The sequence below is a fragment of the Diplotaxodon limnothrissa genome, linkage group LG7 (assembly GCF_057381915.1).
Source record: "Diplotaxodon limnothrissa isolate DT_005_m linkage group LG7, D_limnothrissa_male_GT1.1, whole genome shotgun sequence".
NCBI lineage: Eukaryota > Metazoa > Chordata > Actinopteri > Cichliformes > Cichlidae > Diplotaxodon > Diplotaxodon limnothrissa.
In genome coordinates, this window is record NC_140602.1 from 56,505,069 (window position 1) to 56,530,130 (window position 25,062).

The 25,062-nt window shown below is 43.3% G+C and overlaps 1 protein-coding gene across 1 annotated transcript; it reads left to right on the top strand.

The window, feature by feature from the left end:
- The first annotated feature begins 730 nt into the window (after positions 1 to 730).
- On the top strand, positions 731 to 24,608 carry arsb (arylsulfatase B). The gene is made up of 8 exons (XM_085360001.1): positions 731 to 997; positions 6,850 to 7,036; positions 8,342 to 8,532; positions 8,732 to 8,939; positions 11,268 to 11,511; positions 12,647 to 12,717; positions 19,962 to 20,075; positions 23,233 to 24,608. Exons 1-8 carry the CDS (start codon positions 731 to 733, stop codon positions 23,496 to 23,498), a joined length of 1,548 nt encoding a protein of 515 aa, XP_085216127.1. The 3' UTR covers positions 23,499 to 24,608.
- The last annotated feature ends 454 nt before the right edge of the window (positions 24,609 to 25,062 follow it).

The following is a 25,062-nucleotide window of genomic DNA, read 5'->3' on the forward strand; positions in this document are numbered from 1 at the left end:
CCCTTCTCATTACAGAGATGCACATCACCTAATATGCTTAATTGGTAGTAGGCTTTCGAGCCTATACAGCTTGGAGTAAGACAACATGCATGAAGAGGATGATGTGGACAAAATACTCATTTGCCTAATAATTCTGCACTCCCTGTACAGCCTCTATGTCTTTGGACTGTGGGTGAGAACCCATGCAAACTCCACACAGAAAGACCCTGGTGGTGGTATTGAACTCAGGACCTTCTTGCTGTGAGGCAACAGTGCTAATCACCATTTATTACTGCCAGTAATGTACTTATTTATACTTTACTTTGTATTTTCTAATGTAATTTAGTTTGACAAATTTATCAAAAGATTTCCATTATGCTCAGTTTTCTACACTGAAGTATTAAATTTGTGTATTTAATTTAATTTAATTTAATTTAATTTAATAGCGCTTTTAGAGCTTCGCTTATAGCGTCGGGCTTCCATACATCACGTGCTTCGCAATGTTTTTCGATCATCTGATTGGCTGCTGCAGTCTCGGCAGTGCTTTTAATCTGTGGAACAGGGAAGTGAAAGTTAGCTGCAGTTCATTATTGATGTGTGTAATCATTACACTGACCCCTCATTAGTTACATTAACTCGTGAACAGCTGGTGCTACTTTACTCTTTCTTGGTTAGCTAAACGCGGCTGTACCGACTTCCTGTTTGATTTCAACGGAAAAAAAACTGTCCCATTGAGGTGATAAATAAGAAGATGACTGAAGGTAATGGCAAGGTGGTTTACTGGATCATTGCCTCGACTTTCATAGTAAATTTAGCTCAAACTTTAGCGGCTCGGCAGCCTCACGTCGTGTTTATCCTGGCCGATGACTTCGGCTGGTACGATATCGGCTACCACGGCTCCGAGATCAGGACGCCAAACCTGGACAAGCTGTCGTCCAGAGGAGTCCGCCTGGAGAACTACTATGTGCAGCCTCTGTGCACCCCCTCCAGGAACCAGCTCATGACCGGGAGGTATCAGGTGAGAACACAGACTGGATATAAAGATAGGTTAAATACAGTCGATATTTCTTAATGACCAATAAGCCAAACAGTCCTGATCTGAACTTAATTCTTAATTTTTCTGACACAAATTACCGGTGTAAACGATCAATCATTTTAATAGGTGTTAAGTGAATATGCTAAATAAATCAGTGAAATGGCTACAAACGCATACAGGGGAACAAAATAATGAATCTATTCCAATATTTTAGAATCGTTACTGTCACTTCATTCGACGAGTTGGAAAATATCACATTAGTTACTTGGTAGGCTTAAAAATAAATAAAAGACGGACATCTATATAGAGTCAGGTAATAAGTATTTGGACAGTGAGGCATTTTTTTATATTTTGTCCACAATTAAGCATATTTATGCAACATAATGCCATATTAGTGACGAGAGGAGCAAAAGCTTCAGGAGTGGTCAAATCAACAATCTGCTTTTCTAAAAAGACAGAATAAAGTGGCCAAGTTGGCAACACCCAAAGGTCTGAAGAAAAAAAAAACACACACACACAAAAATTACTAAAGTGGAGGATTACAGAATCTCTCCTGCTAAACTGAAGACAGGGAGACCACAACTGATGGTGGCTGCATTAAAGGCATAGCAAATGGTTGGTAATAAAGCTTCTCAAGGGAGAACAGTCATCATGGGAAGCCCCCAGCAGCCTAAGACCTCTTGCAGCACAGCTATAAGGGGGGGTTAAAGTCAACTCCTTTAAAGGAAGCTTTTAAGCCTAATCTTAAAGTAGAGAGGCCGTCTGTCTCCTGAATCCTAAGTGGTAACTGGTTCCACAGAAGGAGGGACTGAGGAAAAGAGTTCCCATTCTACTTTTAATTATCAGAGAAACCACAAACCAGCAGTCTGAGAGCAAAGAGCTCTATTTGGGTGATATGGTACTATAAGGTGTTTAAGATAAGATGTGGCCTGATTATTCAAGACCTGTATGTGAGCAGAAGGATTTAGAATTGAATTCTGAATTTAACAGGGAGCCAGTAAAAAATAAGCCAATGTGGGAGAAATCTGCTCTTTCTTTCTAGTCCCTGTCAGGACTCTTGCTTCATCATTTTTGGATTAACTGAAGGCTCTTCATTGAGTTTTTATGACAGCCTGATTATAACGAATTATAATAGTTCACCCAAGAAGTAACACATTCACGAACTAGTGTCTTCAGCATCACTCTTAGATGGATGTATTTACGTGCATGAAAGCTGGTGCAACAACGGGACAATTATAAACAGTCACTGCTCCCCGAACCTCGAGTACATGTCGGTAAGATGCCGGCCTTTCTTTCTACCGAGAGAGCTAACAGTAGTGATCATCACGGCTGTGTACATTCCACCCGATGCCAACGTAAACACGGCGCTCTCTATCCTGCTGAACACCATTAACGAACAGCAGCGGGCCCACCCGGACGGTGTTCACATAATTGCAGGTGACTTTAATAAGGCCAACATAAAGACTGTACTCCCAAAGTTCTATCAGCATGTCAAATGTCCCACCAGAGGAGAAAACGCTCTAGATCATGTTTACTCCAACATCAAGCATGCATATAGAGCCATACCCCTCCCCCACCTCGGTCAGTCCGACCATCTCTCCCTCCTGCTCTCCCCAGCCTACACCCCCCTCAGGCGCAGTGCCAGGCCCACCACAAAGACTGTTACAACCTGGCTGGAAAATGCTCTCTCCAAACTACAGGACTGCTTCACAGAGACAGACTGGGACATATTTGAACACCAGGACCTAGAAACATTCACAGGATCAGCACTGGACTACATCAAGTTCTGTACTGCAAATGTGACAGTGGACAAAAGCATTCGGGTTTTCCCAAATCAAAAACCCTGGATGACCAGCGAGGTCCGCTCACTCCTCAAAGCCCGTGATGCCGCCTTCAGGTCAGGTGACAGAGCTCTGTACAGGGCTGCTCGAGTTGACCTGAAAAGGGGGATTAAAAAAGCCAAGTCAGACCATAAAAGGAACATCGAGTCCCACCTGTCCAGCAACAACACACGAGAGGTGTGGCAGGGAATGCAAGACATCATCAACCACAGAGGCAGTACTGCGAAAACATGTCTGTGAAGGTTCTCAGTCATCCAGGTCATCGTAGTCAAAGGAGCTTGCAAAGAAAAGCGTCTGGACTTCTTTAAGTTGCTTGAAGACGTTTCACCTCTCATCCGAGAAGCTTCTTCAGTTCTAAGGTCAAATGGTGGAGAGTCCCAGATATAAACCTAGTAGGAGTGACCCCCCACAGAGGGACAAAAGGACCCCCTGATGATCCTCTAATCGCCTGAGCCAAGGTGGGAAACTGGGCGTGGGTCCCAATCAGCCAGAGTTTCGGGTGTGTTCATTGTGAAACCTGGCCCCACCTTATCATGCGAATTCCTGAGGTCAGATGGCCCAGGATGTGAGTGGGCGTTAAGGCGTCTGGGAAGGGATCTCAAAACTGGATTATGGCAGAGAGTTGGTGTCGTAAACCACCGCCTCTGTTCAAAGATGGTCGCTCACAGTGGACATAGATGGCTTCTTTCACTCCTCTTTCAAACCATCTGTCCTCTCTGTCCAAAATGTGAACATTGGCATCCTCGAAAGAGTGTCCTTTATCCTTAAGATGCAGATGGACTGCTGAGTCTTGTCCTGTGGAGGTGGCTCTTCTGTGTTGTGCCATGCGCTTGTGAAGTGGCTGTTTGGTCTCTCCAATGTAGAGGTCTGGGCATTCCTCGCTGCACTGTACAGCATACACCACATTGTTACGTTTGTGTTTTGGCGTTTTGTCTTTCGGGTGAACCAGTTTCTGTCTGAGCGTGTTGCTGGGTCTGAAATACACTGGGATGTCATGCTTGGAGAAAACTCTCCTGAGTTTCTCTGATACACCGGCTACATAGGGGATGACAATGTTGTTGCGTCTGTCCTTCTTATCCTCCCTCCCACTGAAGAAGCTTCTCGGATGAGAGGTGAAACGTCTTCAAGCAACTTAAAGAAATCCAGACGCTTTTCTTTGCAAGCTCCTTTGACTACTGCGAAAACAGAAAACCCGAGTGGGCAGCTGGCAGAGGAAATAAACAGCTTCTTCGCCCACTTTGAAACACCACAACAGCAACACTCATCTGCTTCAGCCCTGCTCCCATCCTCATCCTCACCTGGTTCCTGCACCGCTCCACTCACTGTAACAGAGCACGATGTCAGACGTGTGCTCCTAGCAGTGAACCACAGGAAGGCGGCCGGTCCAGATCGAGTACCTGGCAAGGTACTAAGAGCATGCGCACACCAGCTCACCCTCATCTTCACCAGACTCTTCAACCTCTCACTGGATCAGGCAGCCATCCCATCCTGTCTAAAATCGGCCACAATCATCCCAGTGCCGAAGAAGTCTCCCATCTCCAGCCTGAATGATTACCGCCCTGTGGCCCTCACACCGGTAATCATGAAATGCTTTGAGAGACTAGTCCTTCAGCACATCAAGGATTACCTCCCCCCCAGAATTCGACCCCCACCAGTTTGCATACCGTGCAAACAGATCCACAGAAGACGCCATCGCCACAGCCCTCCACGCTGTGCTGAGTCACCTAGAGCAGCGGCAAAGCTACGTCCGAATGCTCTTTGTGGACTACAGCTCAGCCTTTAATACAATCATCCCGGACATCCTCATCACCAAACTGGTCACTCTTGGCCTCCCTCCTCTCACGTGTGCCTGGATAAAGGATTTCCTCACAAACCGGCCCCAGACTGTAAGACTCAGCCCTCATCTCTCCTCCACTCGCACACTGAGCACCGGCTCCCCACAGGGCTGTGTGCTGAGCCCCCTCCTCTATTCTCTCTACACCCACGACTGCAGTTCGACCCACAACAGCACTCTCATCGAGTTTGCTGATGACACCACGGTAGTTGGACTCATCTCGAAGGGAGACGAGGCAGAGTACAGAGAGGAAGTCCTGAAGCTGGCAGCATGGTGTTCAGAAAACAATCTGGCACTGAACACTAAGAAAACCAAAGAGCTCATTGTTGACTTCAGGAGACACAGCACCGACTTGGCCCCCCCTCTACATCAACGGGGAGTGTGTGGAGAGGGTCCACACTTTCCGGTTCCTTGGTGTCCTCATCTTTGCTGACATCTCCTGGACAGGAAACATCTCAGCGGTCATCAAGAAGGCCCAACAGCGGCTGCACTTCCTGAGAGTCCTCAGGAAGTACAAGCTGAACTCCAACCTGCTGCTGACCTTCTACCGCTCGTCCATTGAGAGCCTGCTAACCTACTGCATCACGGTATGGTACGGCAGCTGCACCAAAGCAGATAGAGTGAGGCTTCAGAGTGTGGTCAAGACAGCACAAAAGATCATCGGCTGCCCTCTCCCCTCCCTGATGGACATTTATTCCTCCCGCTGCCTCAGCAGAGCAGCAAACATTATCAAGGACAGCTCCCACCCTGGCTTCAACATGTTCAGCCTGCTTCCCTCAGGGAAGTGCTACAGGTGCATCAACTATGATAGCGCTGCAGAACTGTACCCCCCCAGCATGTTTACACTGAGTAGGAGATGCTCTGTATCTCATTGCCTTTATTGTCACTATACAGTTGTACATTCTATTCTGTTTTAATTTTAGAGAATATTGCGCAACTTAAAGAAAGTAGTCCTACATATTTTTTTCAATATGGACATTGGAGGACAAATCCTGATCAAAATCACTCCAGGATTCCTCACAGTGTTACTGGAGGCCAAGGTAATGCCGTCCAGAGTAAGTATCTGGTTAGATAACATGTCTCTAAGATTTTTAGAGTTTTATCTGCAGCAGGAAATTAGAGTTGATCCAGGTCTTTATGTCTTTACCACATACTGCAGTTTACGTCATTGTTGTGTCATCTTCACGGATCGATAACAGGATATTTAATGAACAGATGATCAATTCTGTGGACAGAATCGAGATCAGGATGTGGGAGCCAGAATTCTGGCTAGGTTGTAGGTCACTCAGTGAAATGCAACTCAATTTACATATTTAAGTAATGTGTGTTGGTTTTTTTTTTTTTTTTTTTTTTTCTGGATTTTTGGTTGATACCGTTTCTCTCTAAATTGAAACTACCATAATAATTAGAAACTTGTGATTTATTTGTAAGTGAGCAAACTTACAAATTCAGCAGGGGATGAGATAATTATTTCCCCCACTGTAAACTTTAATGCAACCAGATGTGGGGTTTTTTTTTTTTTTTAACCGCAGGAGTCATTCCCTGCTGGCCTTCATAAAGGCGTAAGCTGCACATCCACCCACAGCAAAAGTGGAAAGATCACCAAAGAATTTGCATCAGTAGCATGAAGAGTCACTGATGGAGGCCATTGTGATTCCAGCTAGCTAGCGAGCTAACACTCTTATGTCCGATGTTAACGTCACATGTTTCGTGGCATTATTTGGTGTTTATGCATGTTAAATTGTCTTTCCTGTAAGGAACAATCCCCGTTATTATAACCAACACTTCTAAACAATAGTTAGATTTTCTTTTTCTTTTTTTCTTTTTTTTTTTCTTGTGAAATTTGGTTAAGCCAATCACAGAGGACCCTTCCCTGCACGATGAGAACAGTCTTCCTACAGGCTCTACTTTGGATTTGTAAACTTTATTTTAATGGAGTCTTTCTAGGGAATTACTTATTATTATTATTATTATAATAATAGATGTTGATGGAAAGGAGAACAAGACAAAGTCAGGACATTTATTTTGAAACTTCTGTTTGAGTCATCGCCACCACAAAGGCTGTTGTTTTCCTCTTTTCTGTTTTTTAACGATTTTGTTCCCTTTTTACTAAATTGCAAATTTCTTCTTAACCGTTTGTGTTTGTCTTTAAACTTCAGATCCACACCGGTATGCAGCACCAGATCATCTGGCCCTGCCAGCCTTACTGCGTTCCTCTGGATGAGAAACTGCTGCCTCAGCTCATGAAGGAGGCGGGGTATGCCACACACATGGTCGGCAAGTGGCACCTGGGCATGTACATGAAGGACTGCCTGCCCACACGCCGTGGCTTTGACACGTACCTTGGTTTGTATAATGTGGAAGAAACGCTTCACGGAGCACATTTTGCATGAATGCTACTCAGTAACAGCTCATGTGTTTATCTTTGTGTAAAATCATGCACATAGTAAGTGACGATTGCCTTAGTTACACGTCACCTTCATGATACATTTGAATCTTTTGCATTTGAACTAAAAATATTAGCTCGTGTATTAAAAGCGAAGTTACCCAACAGTTAATGCAAGGTTTTTGTTCACCCCAATCATTAATGCTGACACCTTAGATGCTAAGGCCACATGCTAAAAACTGAAGAGGGCTTAGATGAAGAGGTTTGACTTCACTGAAGAGGACACTGTTAAGTGAATAAATCCAGTTCTAAACATGCAGAGGACAAAAGCACCGTTTGGACTAGAGCATAGCGCCTTAAGGGAGGACTGTTCTTGCGAAGGTTTAGCCATCTTGTTTTTTGAACAATTTTGTTGACAAATCAACACGTATACCTCTGCTGAGGAAACTTTCCTAACCGCTTGCTGCATTGCTCGCTGTGTGTCATGCCAAAGTCTGCAATTTCTTCACATGTGAAATGAGCTCCTCAGTAGCTGACCACAACTACAGCATTTTTATTGTAGCCTTTGTTTATCCCAGTAAAAGTCAAATTGAGAATTTAAGTCTTCTTGTTTTTTAAAGAGTGACATAAATTAAAAAAAACTGCGACTATTAAAAATGCTTCCCTATACTACTGGTCCAGAGGTCGAACAGTATTATAGACATTTTGCATTATTTTTAAATAACATTATGTATTTAATGATTTTTGTTTTTAATTTTTGAGCACATACAGTACTTTCCCATCTATATTTAAAGCCTAACAAAACTAGTGTCATTATTTATCTGGCATCTTGATCGTAGTCTCATAGATCACGTCCGTCTGTTCTCAAACTACCCAATATACACACACGTCTGAATGACACGTGCTATATAAACTGCCAGTACCAGAATTCTCATTATCTATGTGGTTTTTGGGAATCATTTCTGTCACATTCAGATCTTTACGAATGATAAAAATTCTGTGTCGTAGCAGACCTCAAAACAAACTGCGACATTACGTGTAAATTTTGCTAATAGTGTCTGTAATGGACAGTGAATATGTAGCTTACAGAGAAGAATAATAAATATGTAATAAATATTTAATATTCTTTGGTTTTTTGCCATCTCACTATATAAAGTGATATAATGAACATATAAAGAATAACAGGATAAATTACCATGCATGACTGTGCTTTCAATGTTTTTAAAGCTGTTTTTAATGTATTGATTACCCGCTGTGTGCCACAGGTTACCTGACAGGTGGTGAGGATTACTTCACTCACTTCCGCTGTTATCAAAGCCGCTCGCTGAACCTGAGCCGCTGTGCGTTGGACCTTAGAGATGGGGAAGACGTCGCCACAGGATACGAAGGGGTCTATTCCACTGAGCTGCTGAGCCAGAGGGCCATCAGCATCATTGAGAGACACAACTCTCAAAAGGTGACACACAACATCTCATCACATACATTAACTGTGAAACTGCTAGCCTAACCAATTCGTAGAGTTAACCTTAGTTATCTTAATCATAATCCTAGATTTAACATGTATAGAAGGTTATCAGCTCAGACATCGGGGGGCATTTAACGTCTGTAATGACAACAGTGTGAATGTTCTGTCCCCGTTTCCCTCTATCTTTCAGCCACTCTTCATGTATGTGGCGCTGCAGGCGGTCCATGCACCCCTGCAGGTGCCAGAGCGCTACGTGACTCCCTACAGTTTTATCACAGACACCAATCGCAGGCTCTATGCCGGCATGGTGTCAGCTATGGATGAGGCGGTGGGCAACATCACCCTGGCTTTACAGAAAGTGGGACTCTGGAACAACACGGTCCTTGTGTTCTCAACTGGTATGAGTTTAATTATTAGTTGTTGTTGTTGTTGTTGTTGTTTTTGGTTTTTTAAACTGAGATGCTAGATAAACCACTATTTGTTCTACAGTTGATGTTGTTTTTATTTATTTATTTATTTATTTATTTATTTAGAAATTAATGCATTATATAGCTGAGCACTAATTAGAGCTGTGTCTCAGTGCCGTCTATCTCTTCATGTAATCCCAAAATTGACTCCATGATGTTGAAATCAGTCTCCACGAGCTGAAAGAGATCTCAAATGTCCCAGATTTATTTATTTTAAGTTATCTTGGCTGACAGCTGTATTTCTGCAGATGCCCACTAGAGGGCGGTGTTTTGCCATGTTTGTTCAAACGTCACTGCCGGCTGATAGAAGTAAGGAAAACTTTTCTTAGCTCATGTCTTCGTGTAGAGCTCTACAGGCAACTCGCCGAGAAAAAGACAAAGGAAAAACATCTAATAAACCTTTGATGAAGAACGTAATGTGGCCAAGACGGGCCATAAACCACATCATTTAAACCTGTGCCTGCTCGCAGGTTTCCACACGTGGAACATCTAATGATTTGCATCTGAAGTAGGTAACTACGTTTGAGGGTTATTTTTAGGGGGTTTAGTGTTTTTAAAGGGTAATTAGAAGACAGGAACAATGCTGTGAAAGTAAAGTGTGAGCGTTTTTATGCCTGTGGTGGGCTACGGTAGGTGGCCTGTTTCATTGTTCCTTTACACATTTGGCTCGCTGTGATTCTGAGGATTGAGCCAACCATATGCTGGGCAGACACTGACTCTGCTGAGCTGAAGCAGTGGAAAAACTCAGAGTACTTCCTGCTTCTGTGTAAATGTGGTGCAGAGCTTATGTAATCTGTGATTTGACCAGATAAATGTTTAACTATAACTTACTGAAAGAAGGCTTATCAGTTGTTTGGTTGGTCACATTTCCAGCTCACACTTTGAATCCATCCTGGTCAAGCTGTTATCACTGACTAAGCTTAACAGGACAGAATTGGCAGAATTTGGTTTGGTTGGACTTTGAGTTTCCTTTATGATGACATTTTCTGTAAACTGACAGCCTCACTGGGAATTTACTGTAAGCAAATGAGCAACGAGGATGAAGGGACCTTTTGGGGGAGCTGGGAAAGACAGAGTTGGCCTGTAGAGAGGCGAAGCAGCTTGAAAAGACATTAAGAAGCAGACGGTCTCTTCCAAAAACCGTTCGGGAATCGACACAGACTACTTCCTGGACTTGGATGACACTTTGCCTGTGAAAGGGGAGCCTTGCCTGGATGTGACTGGTCAAGAGTATTTATACTGGATCGGCTTATTGGGATGATGACAGTCTAACCGCCTGTGTGTGCACTTGTGTAATGGTTGGATATTTTATAGGTGTATTTGTCAGACAGTGAGACAATATCGGCGTGTTGTTTTAATGTCTCAGCTGATCACTTGTTTTCAGCAATAGCAGCCCTGGGGAGTGCACTGACAGCTGCTTCATTGGTTGTTCAAACTGAAATCCTTCATCGCTTGGATGGATTGCTATTGAATTTTTACAGTCATATTACAGAGTACATGAATCCCTAATGACTTTAATGATGCTTTGACTTTAGCTCAGCACCACATGAAGTTTCCCAATAATTGCTGATCACTGGACTTTATGCAGTTTTATTAAAAAACAAAATTCATAGATTTGCAGTGAAATCTATAGAAGATTGTTCTTCACATGACTGTATGTCACACATCTGAAATTGACAACAACAAAATAAAACCCTGTGTAGCCCCCATAGCAAATTGGCACATTACATTGTGTCAGCTGTGAAACTTTGTAATGTTGCAGCTTGTTGATGCTGTTCATTTGCTATAAGGTTAAAGGCTACAGTTGCTGCTATAGTCACAGTTGACCTTATTGGCATACAGTGATCAGTGATTCAGCTCACTTGAATTAGGTAACATAAAGTGGAAGGATATCAGCTGACTGGATAAAATGTTATCAGGTGATAGGAGTTTCCTGTTGCTTTTTTGCCTTAAAAAAAAAAAAAGAAGAAGAAAGAAAACAACTTTATGCATTTGCTTAAAGAGTATTTGACTCATCAAAACCTGAGCACATATCGCTTAGATGGGTTTTCCACCTTTAAATTCATTTTCATGGTTTCCCACATGTCTGCTGGAAATATAAAATGTTTGGCTGATGTACAATCAACATTCAGAAACCGAATTTCCACAGAGTGACATTGGAACCTGAACATATATGAAATCCAGACTCTGGGAAATTTTGAACATTGTTTCAGTATCTACAAATGATCTTCATACCTTTTGCCCCTGTGGTTGTTTCAGATAATGGAGGTCAAACGCTGTCTGGTGGCAGCAACTGGCCTCTGCGAGGGAGAAAGTGGTCACTATGGGAAGGAGGAGTCCGAGGCGTTGGATTTGTTGCCAGCCCATTACTGAAACAGCCGGGTACCGTGAACCGTGAGCTCATCCACATCTCCGACTGGCTGCCTACACTTGTCGGCCTGGCAGGAGGAAACACCACAGGCACGAAGCCGCTGGACGGCTTCGATGTGTGGAACGCGATCAGGTGAGCTGGGCCGTTTTTTTTTTTTTTTTTACTGTCAAGATCTGTCACAGGACTTGAGGGGGAAGTTGGCTGTAGCCTGGAGGGTTTTTGTGAGTGATACCAGCTCTTAAGTTTGACAGCTTGCCCTCTCTTGGTGCCCCTTTCAGACCCTCCCCCACCCCCGCCCCATGCTCGCACTCTCCAGCTACCTCTGTCTTCTTCTCGTAGGAGCCCCTGCTTCTTCAATAAGCCCTTTGTTGCTGTGGCATTGAGAGCTCAAAGAGAAGGAAATTGCATCAGTCATTCTCACACAAATCTGTAGTCCATCCATCCCTCTGTTCTGCCCCCCCCAGCTTCGCTTCAGACTAAAAATTAAGCTGTCCTCCTGTTAGATCAGCTAATTTGTTTTGCTGCAAATCCTTTTATGTCAGGACATGCCTGAGATGATGCAATTTTGTTAAATGTAATATATTCAATTAAACGTCTGGATGACCTCTTGTGTTTTGGAGAACTTTGCAAAGAAGCTATTAGTAAATCGATAAGTCACACGGAGCAGCTTGCAGACCACAGATGTGCTTTCCATGTGAGGCGAGCTGTCACTGTGTCCCATTTGACTGACTCATTATATTTGTAAACTAAATGCGGACACAGTGAAAGAGGTGAAATTGAGGGCTACAGCAGAGCCCCGGCAGAAAATCGAGGCTTAGCCAGGACCGCAAACTACTACTCGCAGCCTCCACTTGACTCGATTGGCCGTTGCGTGTCAGCTGACCACCAGCTGCTGGCACGGCCGTGTGAGCAGCACTACAGAGCACAAAACGCTGCTTTCATTGTGTTTTAATTGGACGTCCCAGTTGCAGAAAACAGCAGCCCCGACAGCACGGCCTGGGAAGGGTAAACCAAACGAAGGCCCAGAACAGGGAAGCACCCAGTGAGAGAGTGAGACTTATTTCAGTTGTGTTATCAGTCAGTGTGGTCAGAGAAAGTGGTGCGTTTTCTCTGTGGTGGAGTGCGGTCAGCGCATATGACCGCCTGGTGAGCAACAGCCAGCTGCTTCAGATTTACAGATCCCGGTGGGTTTCACAGCACATGAGTCAGCGTGGTGTGTTGGTTGTGTGTTCTCTTATTGAAGTGCAACACTGCTTTTATCTTACAGCAAAGGGTTTGCCTCACCCAGACTGGAGCTGCTGCACAACATCGACCCTCTGTATTATGACATTGCTCCATGTAAGTTCACATTTCTTTTTTCCACTTTAACATTATTGGAAATCTTTTTTTCAGTATGTCTGAAAATTTTCTCAATTAATTCAAACTGCTGATTTCACAGAATGTCCATTGTTAAAGTCAATTATGCCTTTCCCTAAAGGTTGAGTGAGTATTTTTTTTTTTTAAGGTTATTTAATAGAAAATAGAAAATTATACTGGAAATATGGATTGATTTGTGTGTAATAATGTCTTCAACCATCTGATACATTGTCATGAACTTAGAATGAATCCATTGAAAATACATGAGTGGGCATTGCTTTGGGGAAGCTGCTAAACAGCTACATGTATGTCATAAATATCAGATAGCCCTGATATGATCAACTTGGAAACACTGTTTCGACTGTGAGCCCAGAAGCTCCACCTACCTGTTGTTTATTAAAGCTTTTGTTTATGAGGGTGCAGCTAATCACAATAGTGCTGGTTTAAAGGACTGGTGGGATGACCCCACTGGTGGGAAATGACCCCAAGAAGAAAATCTTCAGTGAAGCTAAATTGAATGTATATGATTCATTAAAAAAAAAAATAGAAAGTATAAACTGACCATCACTGCTTATTCAGTTCGGTGTCTCCAGGTAGGTGGAGTCTATCCCAGCTGTCATAGCGTGAGGTCAGGGTACACCCTGGACTGGTCGCCAGTCCATCAAAGGGCTAACACATCGTATAATTGTGTCTTTGGGCTGTGGGAGAGAATACCCTGAGACAGGCAAGCCCCGCAGAGAAAGGTCCCAGCTGACCAGTGGATGTGACTATTTTGAGCTTTTAATTATTCAAAACTATTTTGGTAGAGCTAATGAAAAAAGATACAGATCTAGAAATGAGTTTCCAAAGATCCATGTAACTCTTTATAATACAATAATTATGTTAAATTATTTTCTTTTCTGCACAGTGCAGATAATTAAAACATTATGCAGATTAGTTACATTCACTTACATTTAAAAAAAAAAAAAAAAAAAAAAAAAAAATAGTAATTAAGAGAAGTGATGGGCCCTGTGACGAACTGGTGACAGGTCTGGTGCTACCCAACCTCTTGCCCTATAACAGCTAGAGTATAGGTTGCTCGCCAGCGACCCTGAATTGAATAAGCAGTAAAGAACGATGGAGGGCTGACCTGTTATTGCAATAAATGTGACAGGTAATCATGATATGGATTTTAGCTGTTCTTAAGCGGCGCTGCTGTAAATCAGTCTGCTCGTCCTGTGCAGGGTCATGGGTATCTGGAGTGTACTCACATTGGGTCAAAGGTGGACTGCAGGCTGCCTGGCAGATCATCTGTTTATCACACACTGCAGGCAGTTTAGTGTCACGGCTAAGCCTAACCTGCATGCTTGTGTACTGAGGATGAAACTCACACAGGCAAGCTTAAACACTCTTAGTCATAATTCACATGCCAGTGAAGGTTTAAGATGATGAAAACCTCATGCACTGACCTCCTCCTCCTCTGTGTGCTTGCAGTGTAGGATATGTTCTCCTTTTCTTACTAACAATGTAATTCTGCTGTGTTTTCTCATTAAGCCTGTATGAAAGGATCATTGTTTGAGCTTAGACCTTAGAATAGAGTCTTATATAACATTTGAATAAAGCAAAAAGAGTGTTTGAAATTGTTAGGTTTGTAAAGAGTGTTTGGAATCTTAGTTAAAATGAGCTGAATCCAGAGAATTTTATCAGATTTTTTTTCCCCTCACTGTTTCGTATATAACAGATATTTTGTTTTCTTCTGAGGAATGCTGATAACACGGGGGTGAAACTCTAATCATTCACTGTTGACACTGTAATCAGTCGCCAGGGAGGAAATCTGAGAAAGCTGATGTTAGAGGGCAGGGCGGGTGTTCGCTCTTTAACCTCTGATTGTAGGGAGGTTTTACAGGAAATCTGCTATGGGACTGCTTTTTTGGACTCATCCTTGTCTAAACCACTTAATATTTAGTGGACCAAACCGCTTCCATCTCTGGGGAGGTAGCAGGGCAGTTATCTGGGGCCGTGCTTTCTGACTTTTGGGGCGGATACTACACCTCAGTTACACATTTAAAAATAGTAAAGGTCCAAGGGGACTGAAATGGTAAAAAAAAAAAAAAAATCCTGCTTATATAGCACCTTTTTAACCTTGGTGGTTTTTCCAAAATGCTCTAAAGTGTTTCTCCTACAGCATTTTTAAAGCAGCAGAGACCTACAAGGTGCCGTCCTGCCATAGGGAGCTACTTTTGGTTTAGTTTCTTGCCCAAGGACACGCAGACGTGTGGAGGAACTGCAACCTGAGCCACCAACCTTGCTATTAGTGGACAGCACACTCTACCAACTGAGCCTTGGTTGCTCTCTGTTTCTTTTTTTTGCAAACTTTTTTGGGACTGAAAAGCTTCACAGATGTATCAGACAGATATTAATATGTTGATCAAACATATGTGAAACAAACAGTAGTCTTATGTATTAGGGGCTTTTCAAAATATTATCTGGATTTCTTTAAACAGCAGTCCTTTAGAGTTTGTACAAGTCACGCTCCTTCCCGAGTCCATATTCAACAATGAACGTCAGCCTGCTTTAATATGAGATTTTCAGTGTTCGACGTCAATCCGTATTTCAAGTCAGCTAAGCACTGCACAGATCTGGGCTTAATTTCAGGTTTAAGGGCAACCTTTGGTGTTCACTGGTGGGATCATGTTCACTTATCTACATTAGCGACTCTCTAGTGGGTGGGTTGGACCAGGCCTCAATGCTCACTAGTGAGTCCCTGTTTGTTCCGTTCTCTGTCAAGATGATGCAAGTGCGGAAATAATGTTGTTACGGGCCCCGGGGAGGCCAATCCATGATGTGTGTGTGTGTGCATGTGTATTTCCAGGTATGCTTTTACTGTATTGCCAGTTTATCTGCTATCAATGTCACGCTGAAAAGAAGCCATTGTGAATCAGGTACTTTGGAGATGGTATTGCACAATGGATGAAAATCTGACGGTACTTTTCTTCGTTCGAAAGTCCTTCATTTTTCTTCCTAAAAACCACTGAATGAAATGCAGCCCAAAACCATGAAAGAGCCTCAACCATGTGTTACAGATGAGCATATAAACTCACGGGCCTCTACTGTCGACGTCTACTGACTGAAATTAGAATTCATGATCCCATAAGACCCGTTGGCACTGATTTTCAGTCCACTTCTTGTGTGTTTGGCATCCCCAGTCTTCTCTCTCTGCTTGCCTTCCTTAAGAATGGCTTTTTGACAACCATCTTTCCATAGAGACCATTTCTGATAAGGCTTCAGTGAACAGTAGATGGGTGAATTGATGACAGATGCTTTGCTCTGGCCCTGTGTTAGGTATCTGTGTTGTTTTTTTTCTTGTTTCTTAAAACTGTGTACAGCAGATGAACAATATCTGAAAGTCATGTCCATAAAGCCTGATTCTTATAATTTTGTCCTACTTGTCTTTTCCTCAAATTGTTTTAAAGGAACACTGCACACCATGGCAGGTTTGGCAGGTTTTTGTCAGTTAATGCCTGTCAAACAGTTTGACCTTTGGCATTTTTCTTAGATTCAACTTAAGTAGTGAAAGCAAACTGTTTTTGTGACAGGCTGACAGTAACACAGTGCTGAAAGAGCCAATTAAAAATTGGTTCTTTGCTAAGTTGTCTGTTGCATGTTCATACAATACTGATTTATTCCTCGAGTTAGATGTCTTTTTCATCCTTGACTGATAGGTCGGTGTTAGGTATGCAGGTTAGGCTTAGACGTGACACTAAACCGCCTGCAGTGTGTTTCTAAAATGGCAGTGTACAGGATTAGACTGAAAATGAGTTAAAAAGCAGACCGTGTCCCAAGAAAACATCTAAGAGTTTGGAGAACTTTTGCTCAAGATAACTATCAAGGACCAAATTAGGTCCTTGGAAGCCAGATATAAAGAAATAAAGGATGGCTCAGGACTTTTACAAAGTACAGTATGTTCTGTCTTTAATGATGTGTAGTAGACATCAAAAATGAGGAACAAAACAATATTAGCATCCATCAGCAGTTCTTTAGGGGCAACCGTGGGCTCAGATTAACTGGTTGCTGATGTCTTTGGTGGGCTGTTTATTGCTGAGCAGGGAGTATACTTTGAGTTTATCAGGGCCTCTTGTACTGAACTAGAGTAACAAAAGTTTAAAGTTGCTGATTGTCAAACCAAAACAAGCTTAAAGACACAAAAACAATCATTGAAAAAATGTAATGTGAAAGCTGTAATAGTTGGTTGCACCAAGCTGAGAGGAAGAAAACCAAATACAAATATTGGTAAATGAAGCTTTAACTTAATAAAATCCCTCATTCGCAAACCTGTTTAAACGAATAATTCCAGAAAATCCAAACAGTGATTTATTGTCTGTTTTGAAACAGGCTGTTTGTACAGCTTCAGCCAGTGTTGCTCAAATTACCCTCAAAGTTTACTGGTGGTCATTAACATTTAAATCATTGGCTTGATAAGGAAAGCACTGCTTTACAAGCTTTCAACCTCATGTTTTATGTTTGAAAGTTTATTGTCGGCCACCGCTTTGACACCCACCCTCCCTTCCAGGCTGAAATTCTTCTCTTTTTTCCCCTTTTTCTTCTTTCCTATTATAACCCAGCCCCTCTTTGAGACCTCCCTCTCCTTCTCCTCTTCTCTCCTTTTCCTTCTCCTCTTCATGCTTTTTTTTTTTTTTCACTCCTTTCAAGTCTCTTTTTCAAAATCTTCTTTGCTGTCGCTTTGTGAGTAAAAGGATTGTGGCTAAATGGGCCACAGAGGGGTCCCTGAACTTCTCACTTGCTGAGAGAACGATTCCTGGACTTCACCCAAGCCTTAAATCACTCCTCAGCTCTCCCTCTAGAAACTTCTCTTGCTCACTCGGGGTCTCTTCCCACTGTTCCTCCCTCCCTCCCTTCCTCCTGTTTGTATGTCATCCTGCTGTGGATCCAGATGAGTGCAGCCTCCTTTGTCCTGCAAAGAATGAATGTAAGAAATGGACATGTGTACACTGCGGGCAATCTGTTGGGGTTTGAGGTTTCAGTCCCTTTTTAAGAATAGAAGAAGAAGCTCGTGCGCAGCATAATTAATCAAGCCTGTCAATCATTAATCACCTGCTTACATAACTGTGTTCACACCTGAATCTGAACACCCCATTCTTACGCAACCATGTGAGCGATGCTGATCTGAGATGAGCTGAGCAGCTTAGCTCTGCATTTGGAAGTGTTTGAGATACCCACACGTCATTCGCACAACGATCAGCAAAGAATTCATTGTCGAAGCTTTTATCATGTGGTCGCAAAAAAGCTGAGATCGGAAATGTTTTAATTCCCTCACTCATGTTGCTGCGGCGGGATCGGCTCTATTAAACAAGCCCCGATGGGGAACTTTGGCTTTGTGTGGGTGCGGATTTCTCTTTATGTGAAGAATGTTGAGGACATGCTTGTTTTTGACAGCGTTAGGAGGCTGAAATGACTTGCTTGTACTTGACTGTCTAACCAGGACCATATTGTTGGGGTCAACAGCGGTATGAACCTGAGAAGGCCAGATCTCCTGTGTTTGAAGGTGCGGAGATGTGTTCTCACTCCTGGGAGACATTTTCCATAAGGGTTAGAAATACAGTGTTGGGCAAGTTACTTTGAAAGGGTAATTGATTATAGTTACTAGTTATTACTTCAAAAAAAGTAACTGAGTTACAAGATTCTAAAAGTAATTAATTACTTGAAAAGTAACTATTGCGTTACTTTAAAAAAAAAAATGTTTACCCCTCTGGGCTCCAGGGTATAATTGGCTATTTTTGACTACTTTTGATGTGTCCTCTACATTTCACCTTTAAAAACTATTTACTTTGTCTTGTTTGGTATCATTGTTTTCAGCACAACCTCACGTGCCTGAATTTACAGTTATGTTTTCATTTTGGCATACTGTACAATTGATCTAAAATCGGACAAAAAACGTAAAATCAGAGTAGAAAAAGTTGTTTTTTAATGTAACAACCACAAACATGTTTATTGAATCATATTTCATAACTTTAAATGCAAATATATAAATTGTCAATTTTAAAATCATATGCACAAGTTTTGCAAACAAAGTTATTTGCAGCCATTTACCTTTTACCCCCCTTTTTTTTTTCTCTTTTTTTTTTAAAATAACCATTTCAAACTATTTACAGAACAATCAGCTGTTCTGCATTCAATAAGATGCCGCACAGATTATTTGTGCCACTACAAAAAAATAATTTCTGTCCACTATAAAGGAGAACATCACAGCCTGATACCTGGAGACAGCAGTCACCTCATTGTTCTGACACACAACACAAAACTATCCACAACACTACACACTCCAAACACGCTAAACGTCACAAATCTCTCTCATTGTTTTGCCCCTTTAGGGTGTTGTGCCAAAAAGTGATCGTCTACCAGAAAGTGATTGCCGTCCGCGGGAGCGCGCGCAGCTGTTTAAAGCTGTAGCGCCCGGATTACTTACAGCTACTTCCGTGTAACTGATATAAGGTGCAGTAAGCTGAACACAGCTTCAACCGTCTGTTTGTTGAAAAATAGTAACGCGACCGCATTTTCTTGTTAGTAACCGTAACGGCGTTGAAACGATAGGAATAGTAATTAGTTTAACCCGTTACTGAAAAAAGTAACGCCGTTACTTGTAACGCCGTTATTCCCATCACTGGAAGTTGCAGATATTTCTACACCATCAAAAGGAAGATCAGTTATTTACTTTGGCCCTATGAAACTGATAAAAGTGTGCTCATTGGTAACTGCGACCCTTGTTTCTGTCTTTGTGTCTGCACAACTGCACTAACAGCACATTATTCATTATATTTGGCAAACATGGAGGAATGGTGCTGAGTCGACCACATTACCACCGTATCTGTCAAATTCCTCCAGGCCCAAAGTTCTGTGTGTTTGCAGAAATGTATACATTTAAAAAAACAACTTTTGTTCTCGAACAGGAGGGATTTTCGTGGGGTTTGTTTATTTAAACTGTTCTATTTCACTGCAGATTTTGCAGCACAAGTCTGTTATTAGTACATTTATTTTCACACCCTTCACCTGATGCCAACTGTGATTGTCAAGTATGCTGATGCCAGTCCACCTTCTCATTTGGTTTCCGATCCACAGAAGGCGCTTTGTATCCAGGGGTGGACTAATATCATCTTAATCAGCGAACTGTAGTTTTTAAGATGGATGGTTTCTTTGAATCAGCTCTGTCCTCTGTCCTCCTCTGTCTACAGGTCCTGGCAGGCAGCGCGAGTTAACTTTGGCTCAGGTGGCCAACTCCGGCTTCAATGTGTCCATTCACGCAGCCATTCGATCTTCAAAGTGGAAGCTACTGACTGGGTACCCAGGTCAGTATCTTCTGTCACTTCTAATGTCATATTTAGTCTAAGTGGGACGTAGAATATGAAACACAGTAATGCACAGGAAGACATTCATTTCTTATCTTTATTTTTTTTAAAAAAGAAAAAAGAACTTAATACAATCAAACACTCCATCCCAAGTAAAAGTCCAACGTCATAAAGTAGCAATACATGAAGTAAAGTTTGGTAGTAGCAAATATTTGAATATATCTTATGTAAAACGGTAAAGTTGTTGTTGTCAGAGCTGACAGCATGTCCTCATTGTGCAGGAGGAAAATAGTTCTCTCTTCCTTCATTTTTTTTTTTTTTTTTTTTTTTTTTTTTTTTTAATAAATAGGACAGGGGGAATGAATGAGAGAGAGAGGGGGAGAGAAAGAAAGAAAACCAAAGGGGAGAAGAGACGGTGAGAAGGGGGGGGAAGAGAGACAAAAAAAAAAAACTCCTGGGTCACCTGTATGGAGAAAAAAAAAAAACAAACAAACAAACAGGGGAGACAGCAAACAACAAAGAGCAACATAATAATAGAGAAAACAAAGCACCATCATAATAAACTAGCTAGTCATAGATATCAGTATTTACTAAGTAATAAACAATATTGTGCAGCACGCAAGATAGACAGCGCACAGTGTGCTTTGAGGCAGCAGCCAAGAAAGCTTTAGTCCGCGTCTGTGAATACCCATGTGTGCATACCTGTGTGGATCAGCATGCTTGCATTCCAAAGGTTTCTCCATGTAATGATCTGCTAGGGAGTGTGGGGGGGCCTCAGCCCCGTCCTCCAGGGTGTGAAGCGGGTATGGAGGAGATCAAAACTCCAGACATCCAGAGGCCCCCAGAACACAAAAGACCATGGAAGACCAACAGAGGGGCAGCCACGCCACTGTTCCAGTAAGAGCTGAGGAGAGTCCCAGATGAGGGCTCACTCAGCAGCCGCGGAGCAGAAGCCAGGGGGGGTTGCAGTGACGCGCCCGTGAGCTCCGCCGGCCCCCAGCTGCGCCTGAGTGACCGAGCCCTAGGCCGAGAGGCCGGGGGCACCCCACCTCCAAAGGGGGCCCGAGCGAGCCCCAGGCCCCAGGCCCCGACAAGCGGCCGCCAAGGAGTGAGCCGGTGTGTACCCGGACGCCCACCCCCAGACACAAAGAACCACCAACACACCGACACCTGAGGGAGTCCGCCACCGGCAGGGGAAGTGGTGGTGGGTGGAGATAGGCCTCCAAACCTTGGAGGGCCTGAGGTGTCCCCAGAGAGGTGGCGTCTGATACCCAACCTGACATATAGACACAGACATACAGGCACACACAGACACAAACATCCATTCCCACCCTCATGCTCTCATATGCACTCACTCCACACTCAACCAACGTGGAGACAGACATAAAGAGACGCTGTACACACAATCACACTCCCCAAGCGTACTCTACAATCCGGGTCTAGGTACCCTTGCCCCTGGAGGGGGGAATTGCACCCAGACCCAGGTGGTGTTACCCTTTTCCCTGCGGTGGGGAGAGGCAGACCACCCCGACTCCGCAGCAGCAGGGAGGCCCCACACCCCAGACCGCAGTCGGACGGCCAACTCCTCCTACTAGCCCTCCCGCTCCAGCAGGCCGCAGAGAATGGGGGTGGGAGAAGACTCCAAACCTCCCTCCACCCGCTCATTGTAGTGTTGATGCATATGTGTTCTAAGGTGCAATTAAAACCCAGGAGGGCATGGAGCTACCTGCCAAGGAGCAGCAGGTAAGCGCATAGTCCCTCCTGCTAACCCTCAATGACTAAGTGTATTTAAAATTGAGAGGTGGGCAACGACGTCAGGGGTGAGGTATACACCCTGATGGTGATTTGGACTCCGTGATTGTGCCCACCCCCAAGATCCTATATGTATGTGTAATGAGAGTGTGAATAATGTGAATGTCTAAGATGTGGGATAAAATTGAGGCAGAGGCAGCCAGAAGGGGACAGGGGGGGGGGGGGTAGCCTCCTCTGCACCCTGGTGACATACCCCCACTCCAAGGCCCTGCATGTGTGGGTGGTTGTGGAGGAGCGGGAAGAGGGAGGCAGCTGGAGATGGGGAGGGAAGGAAGGGAGGGGCAGGTAACCCCTCCCTGGGGCCAGCTCCCCCGCTGACCCCAGTAGGCACTCCCACCCTCCGCGACCCGCCAGGGAAGGGGGGCCCAGGCCCATCAGACCGGGGCCCAGTGCAGTAGCGCCCCCCGGCTCCACAGAGCCCTGGACAGTCCACCCAACCCCACCACAGAGAAAACTGCACCCACCCCACCAACCACACATCTTCCAGACTACATAAGACGGTAAACGCCCAGGCTGAGATCTTCCTCCACCTCTCCTGTATCTCCCCCTCCTGCAGAGAGTTCCTGAGAGAAGAAAGCTCCTGCCAGATGTGACCATCCCCCCCACCAGTTGAAGAGCCCCCCAGGCGGCTCGATGCACCGGCGGCACCCTGCTCCAGGGCCGGGCCCCCATGCACCCACCCGCCCACAACCCCGGCAACACACCAACCAACCTTCATTTTTGAGACCCAGAGACCATCTTTTATCTTCAGTCTGTGGTCTGGTCAATGAGCCAAAGTGCCATTAGCCGTGGCCCTGCCCACTGGGTACCACTTGGCCCATTACATTGTGATCACACTGTGGAAAATGTATATTTATATGGGGGGGTAAAAATGTATTCTGGGTCTTGGAGGATTTATTTATTTAGTTATTTTTTTAAATTATTGTTCTAATACCAATACTAAGTGATCGATCTAACCAGTAAGAAGCAAGTTGCCTTATGGCTCAGTCACACTAGAGTAAAAAGATGGCAGCCTTGTTGCCACTAGGAAAAGCAGTGGTTGCCTGGTCATTTTTATTTATTTAAATTATTATTCTTTTTTTTTTTTCTGTCTGATCTTAAGTGGACCGGACCAGTGAAACTCCCCTTTCTGTCAGTAAAGAAGTTTAACTACACATTTAATCCCTGAGATATTCTAATATAAGAAAAGTGCAATTTTAGCAGTGCGTCTCAGTTTTTGCACATGATAAAATTCATCTATAATAAGTAGGGCAGGAAAAAAGAACAAACAAGCTGAACAGAAAATGCAGATGGGGTTTTCTTCCCTTCTTAACAATACTGCTAATGTCCTTTTTGTTATCCCCAGGATGTGACGTTTGGTTCCCCCGACCTGACGGCAACACCTCCGACTCAAGCTCCTCTGAGGTAGATCAGCTGAAGCCTGTCATGCTGTTTAACATTGAAAAGGATCCAGAAGAGAGAAATGAGGTGTCTGCTCAGTTCCCCAAGGTAGTCGAGCATCTCCTCTGTAGACTAGAGCACCACCAAAAAAGTGCTCAGCCCATAAACTTTCCTGACGATGACCCTAGATGTGACCCAGGCCCCACTGGAGCCTGGGGGCCCTGGGCTTAGGCGGATATTACCGATATTGTAGTGTTTTGTTTACTGTGAATTACAACAGTAGGAATTTTCCTTTGTGGGGAAAGGTGAAGTTTTACAACAATTTTTGTTTGTTTTTAAAAGAGAACAGCCAATACCAAAGAATTCAGAAAGTCATTAACAGCAGCACCTTTACTCTGCCTTACATAAATCTGGTTACAGCGGATTAGTTTAAATGAATCAACACCGCTAATTGTCCCATAAAAGCAAAGGCTGAGGAGGGTGGATGGCAGCAATCTTTCACTCCAGACACTTTAATTCATTTGGAAGCCTAATGTTTAGCCCCAACCATCCTTGCTGGAAAACTCAAAAACCAGTTTTATTTGTTATCTATCATCCACCTGGGCCTTACTCAGAGATTCTTATCTGCTCTCTCAGACGTTTTATCTTAGGCTGTATCAGGTTAGGGCTGGATCAAGTGACCCTGAATCCTCTCTTAGTTACTCTGCAACAGGTCTAGGCTGCTGGGGGCCCCTGATGGACTGAGTGTTTCTTTTTCACTCACCGTGTGTTTATAAATCACTAGTTATTATTAATCTCTGTCTATCTTCACCAGTGAATCTTCGTCAGATCACGACCGGTTGAGGTATATAAGTGCATAGTGTTGTCTCTGAGGGGAGCTACACTATACATTTGCATGTCTAGAATCTGAGCAGGAGAAACTAATTTCTTTCATATACGCATCCTCTTTGACCTTTGACCCCTAGGTGTTTGACCTTCCACTGAAAGCAGCATGCAGACTAGAGCAGGAAATGCTTCCTGCTGAGAGCAGGCGGCCGCTGTCCGAATGTGGGCCGCGACCCTTAACCTGCCCTGCATGTTGATTGACAGCTGAGCACAACAAACAACAATACTGCTGCTACAGAAAAACAGAGCCGTAGACCTATTTGTCATTAAGGAGTCAATGATGCTCGTGTTTTGTTTGTCACATTTCCCAGACTTGTCACTATAGAAACCAAAGCTGCAATGCTGTTTGCTCTCAGCTCCTTGCTCCATGTGACGTTTAACATATATCTTGCACTGTTACCTACTCAAATCTGTCCTTTAAATGTGAAGGATATGCCAATACGTTTATGCAAAGTTGTGAGGGTTTGAACTCGTGTTTCAGTTTAAATGGTTTGTTTTGAAATGTTCTTTTGTTACGCGTCTGTCAGTGGATTGATTTTTGTTTTGTAATTTAACATAAGGAAATGGATACCTTGGCTTCCTTAATTTATAATTATTAATATTTGTTCCATAAATACCAGCACCACAAAAAGTCTGTATGAAGTATATTATCTTTATTAACATGTTTCCAAATCCTGGTCGGTGTGCCTAAATATGTGACATCACTTTTTTGTAAGTAAAAAGTACTTGGAATAAAAGAGTATAGTGTTTTGAGATTAATCTTTTACTGTGTTGCACAGTATAAAGCTGATTGAGAGTAAAGTATATTTTAAAACACTGTAAATCTCTTTTCTATCTGTTTTAATACACTCAGTTTACTTCAATATCATCTCTTTAAAGCACAAAACTGATCATAATTCAAAAGTGTTAC

What these genes read in the sequence shown, in the direction of transcription:
- arsb (XM_085360001.1), top strand. Translation starts at nt 731, where the DNA reads ATGACTGAAGGTAATGGCAAGGTGGTTTACTGGATCATTGCCTCGACT. An exon ending in GTATTATGACATTGCTCCAT is followed by an intron (nt 12,718 to 19,961) that starts GTAAGTTCACAT and finishes CTCTGTCTACAG; the next exon opens with GTCCTGGCAGGCAGCGCGAG. An exon ending in GCTACTGACTGGGTACCCAG is followed by an intron (nt 20,076 to 23,232) that starts GTCAGTATCTTC and finishes TGTTATCCCCAG; the next exon opens with GATGTGACGTTTGGTTCCCC.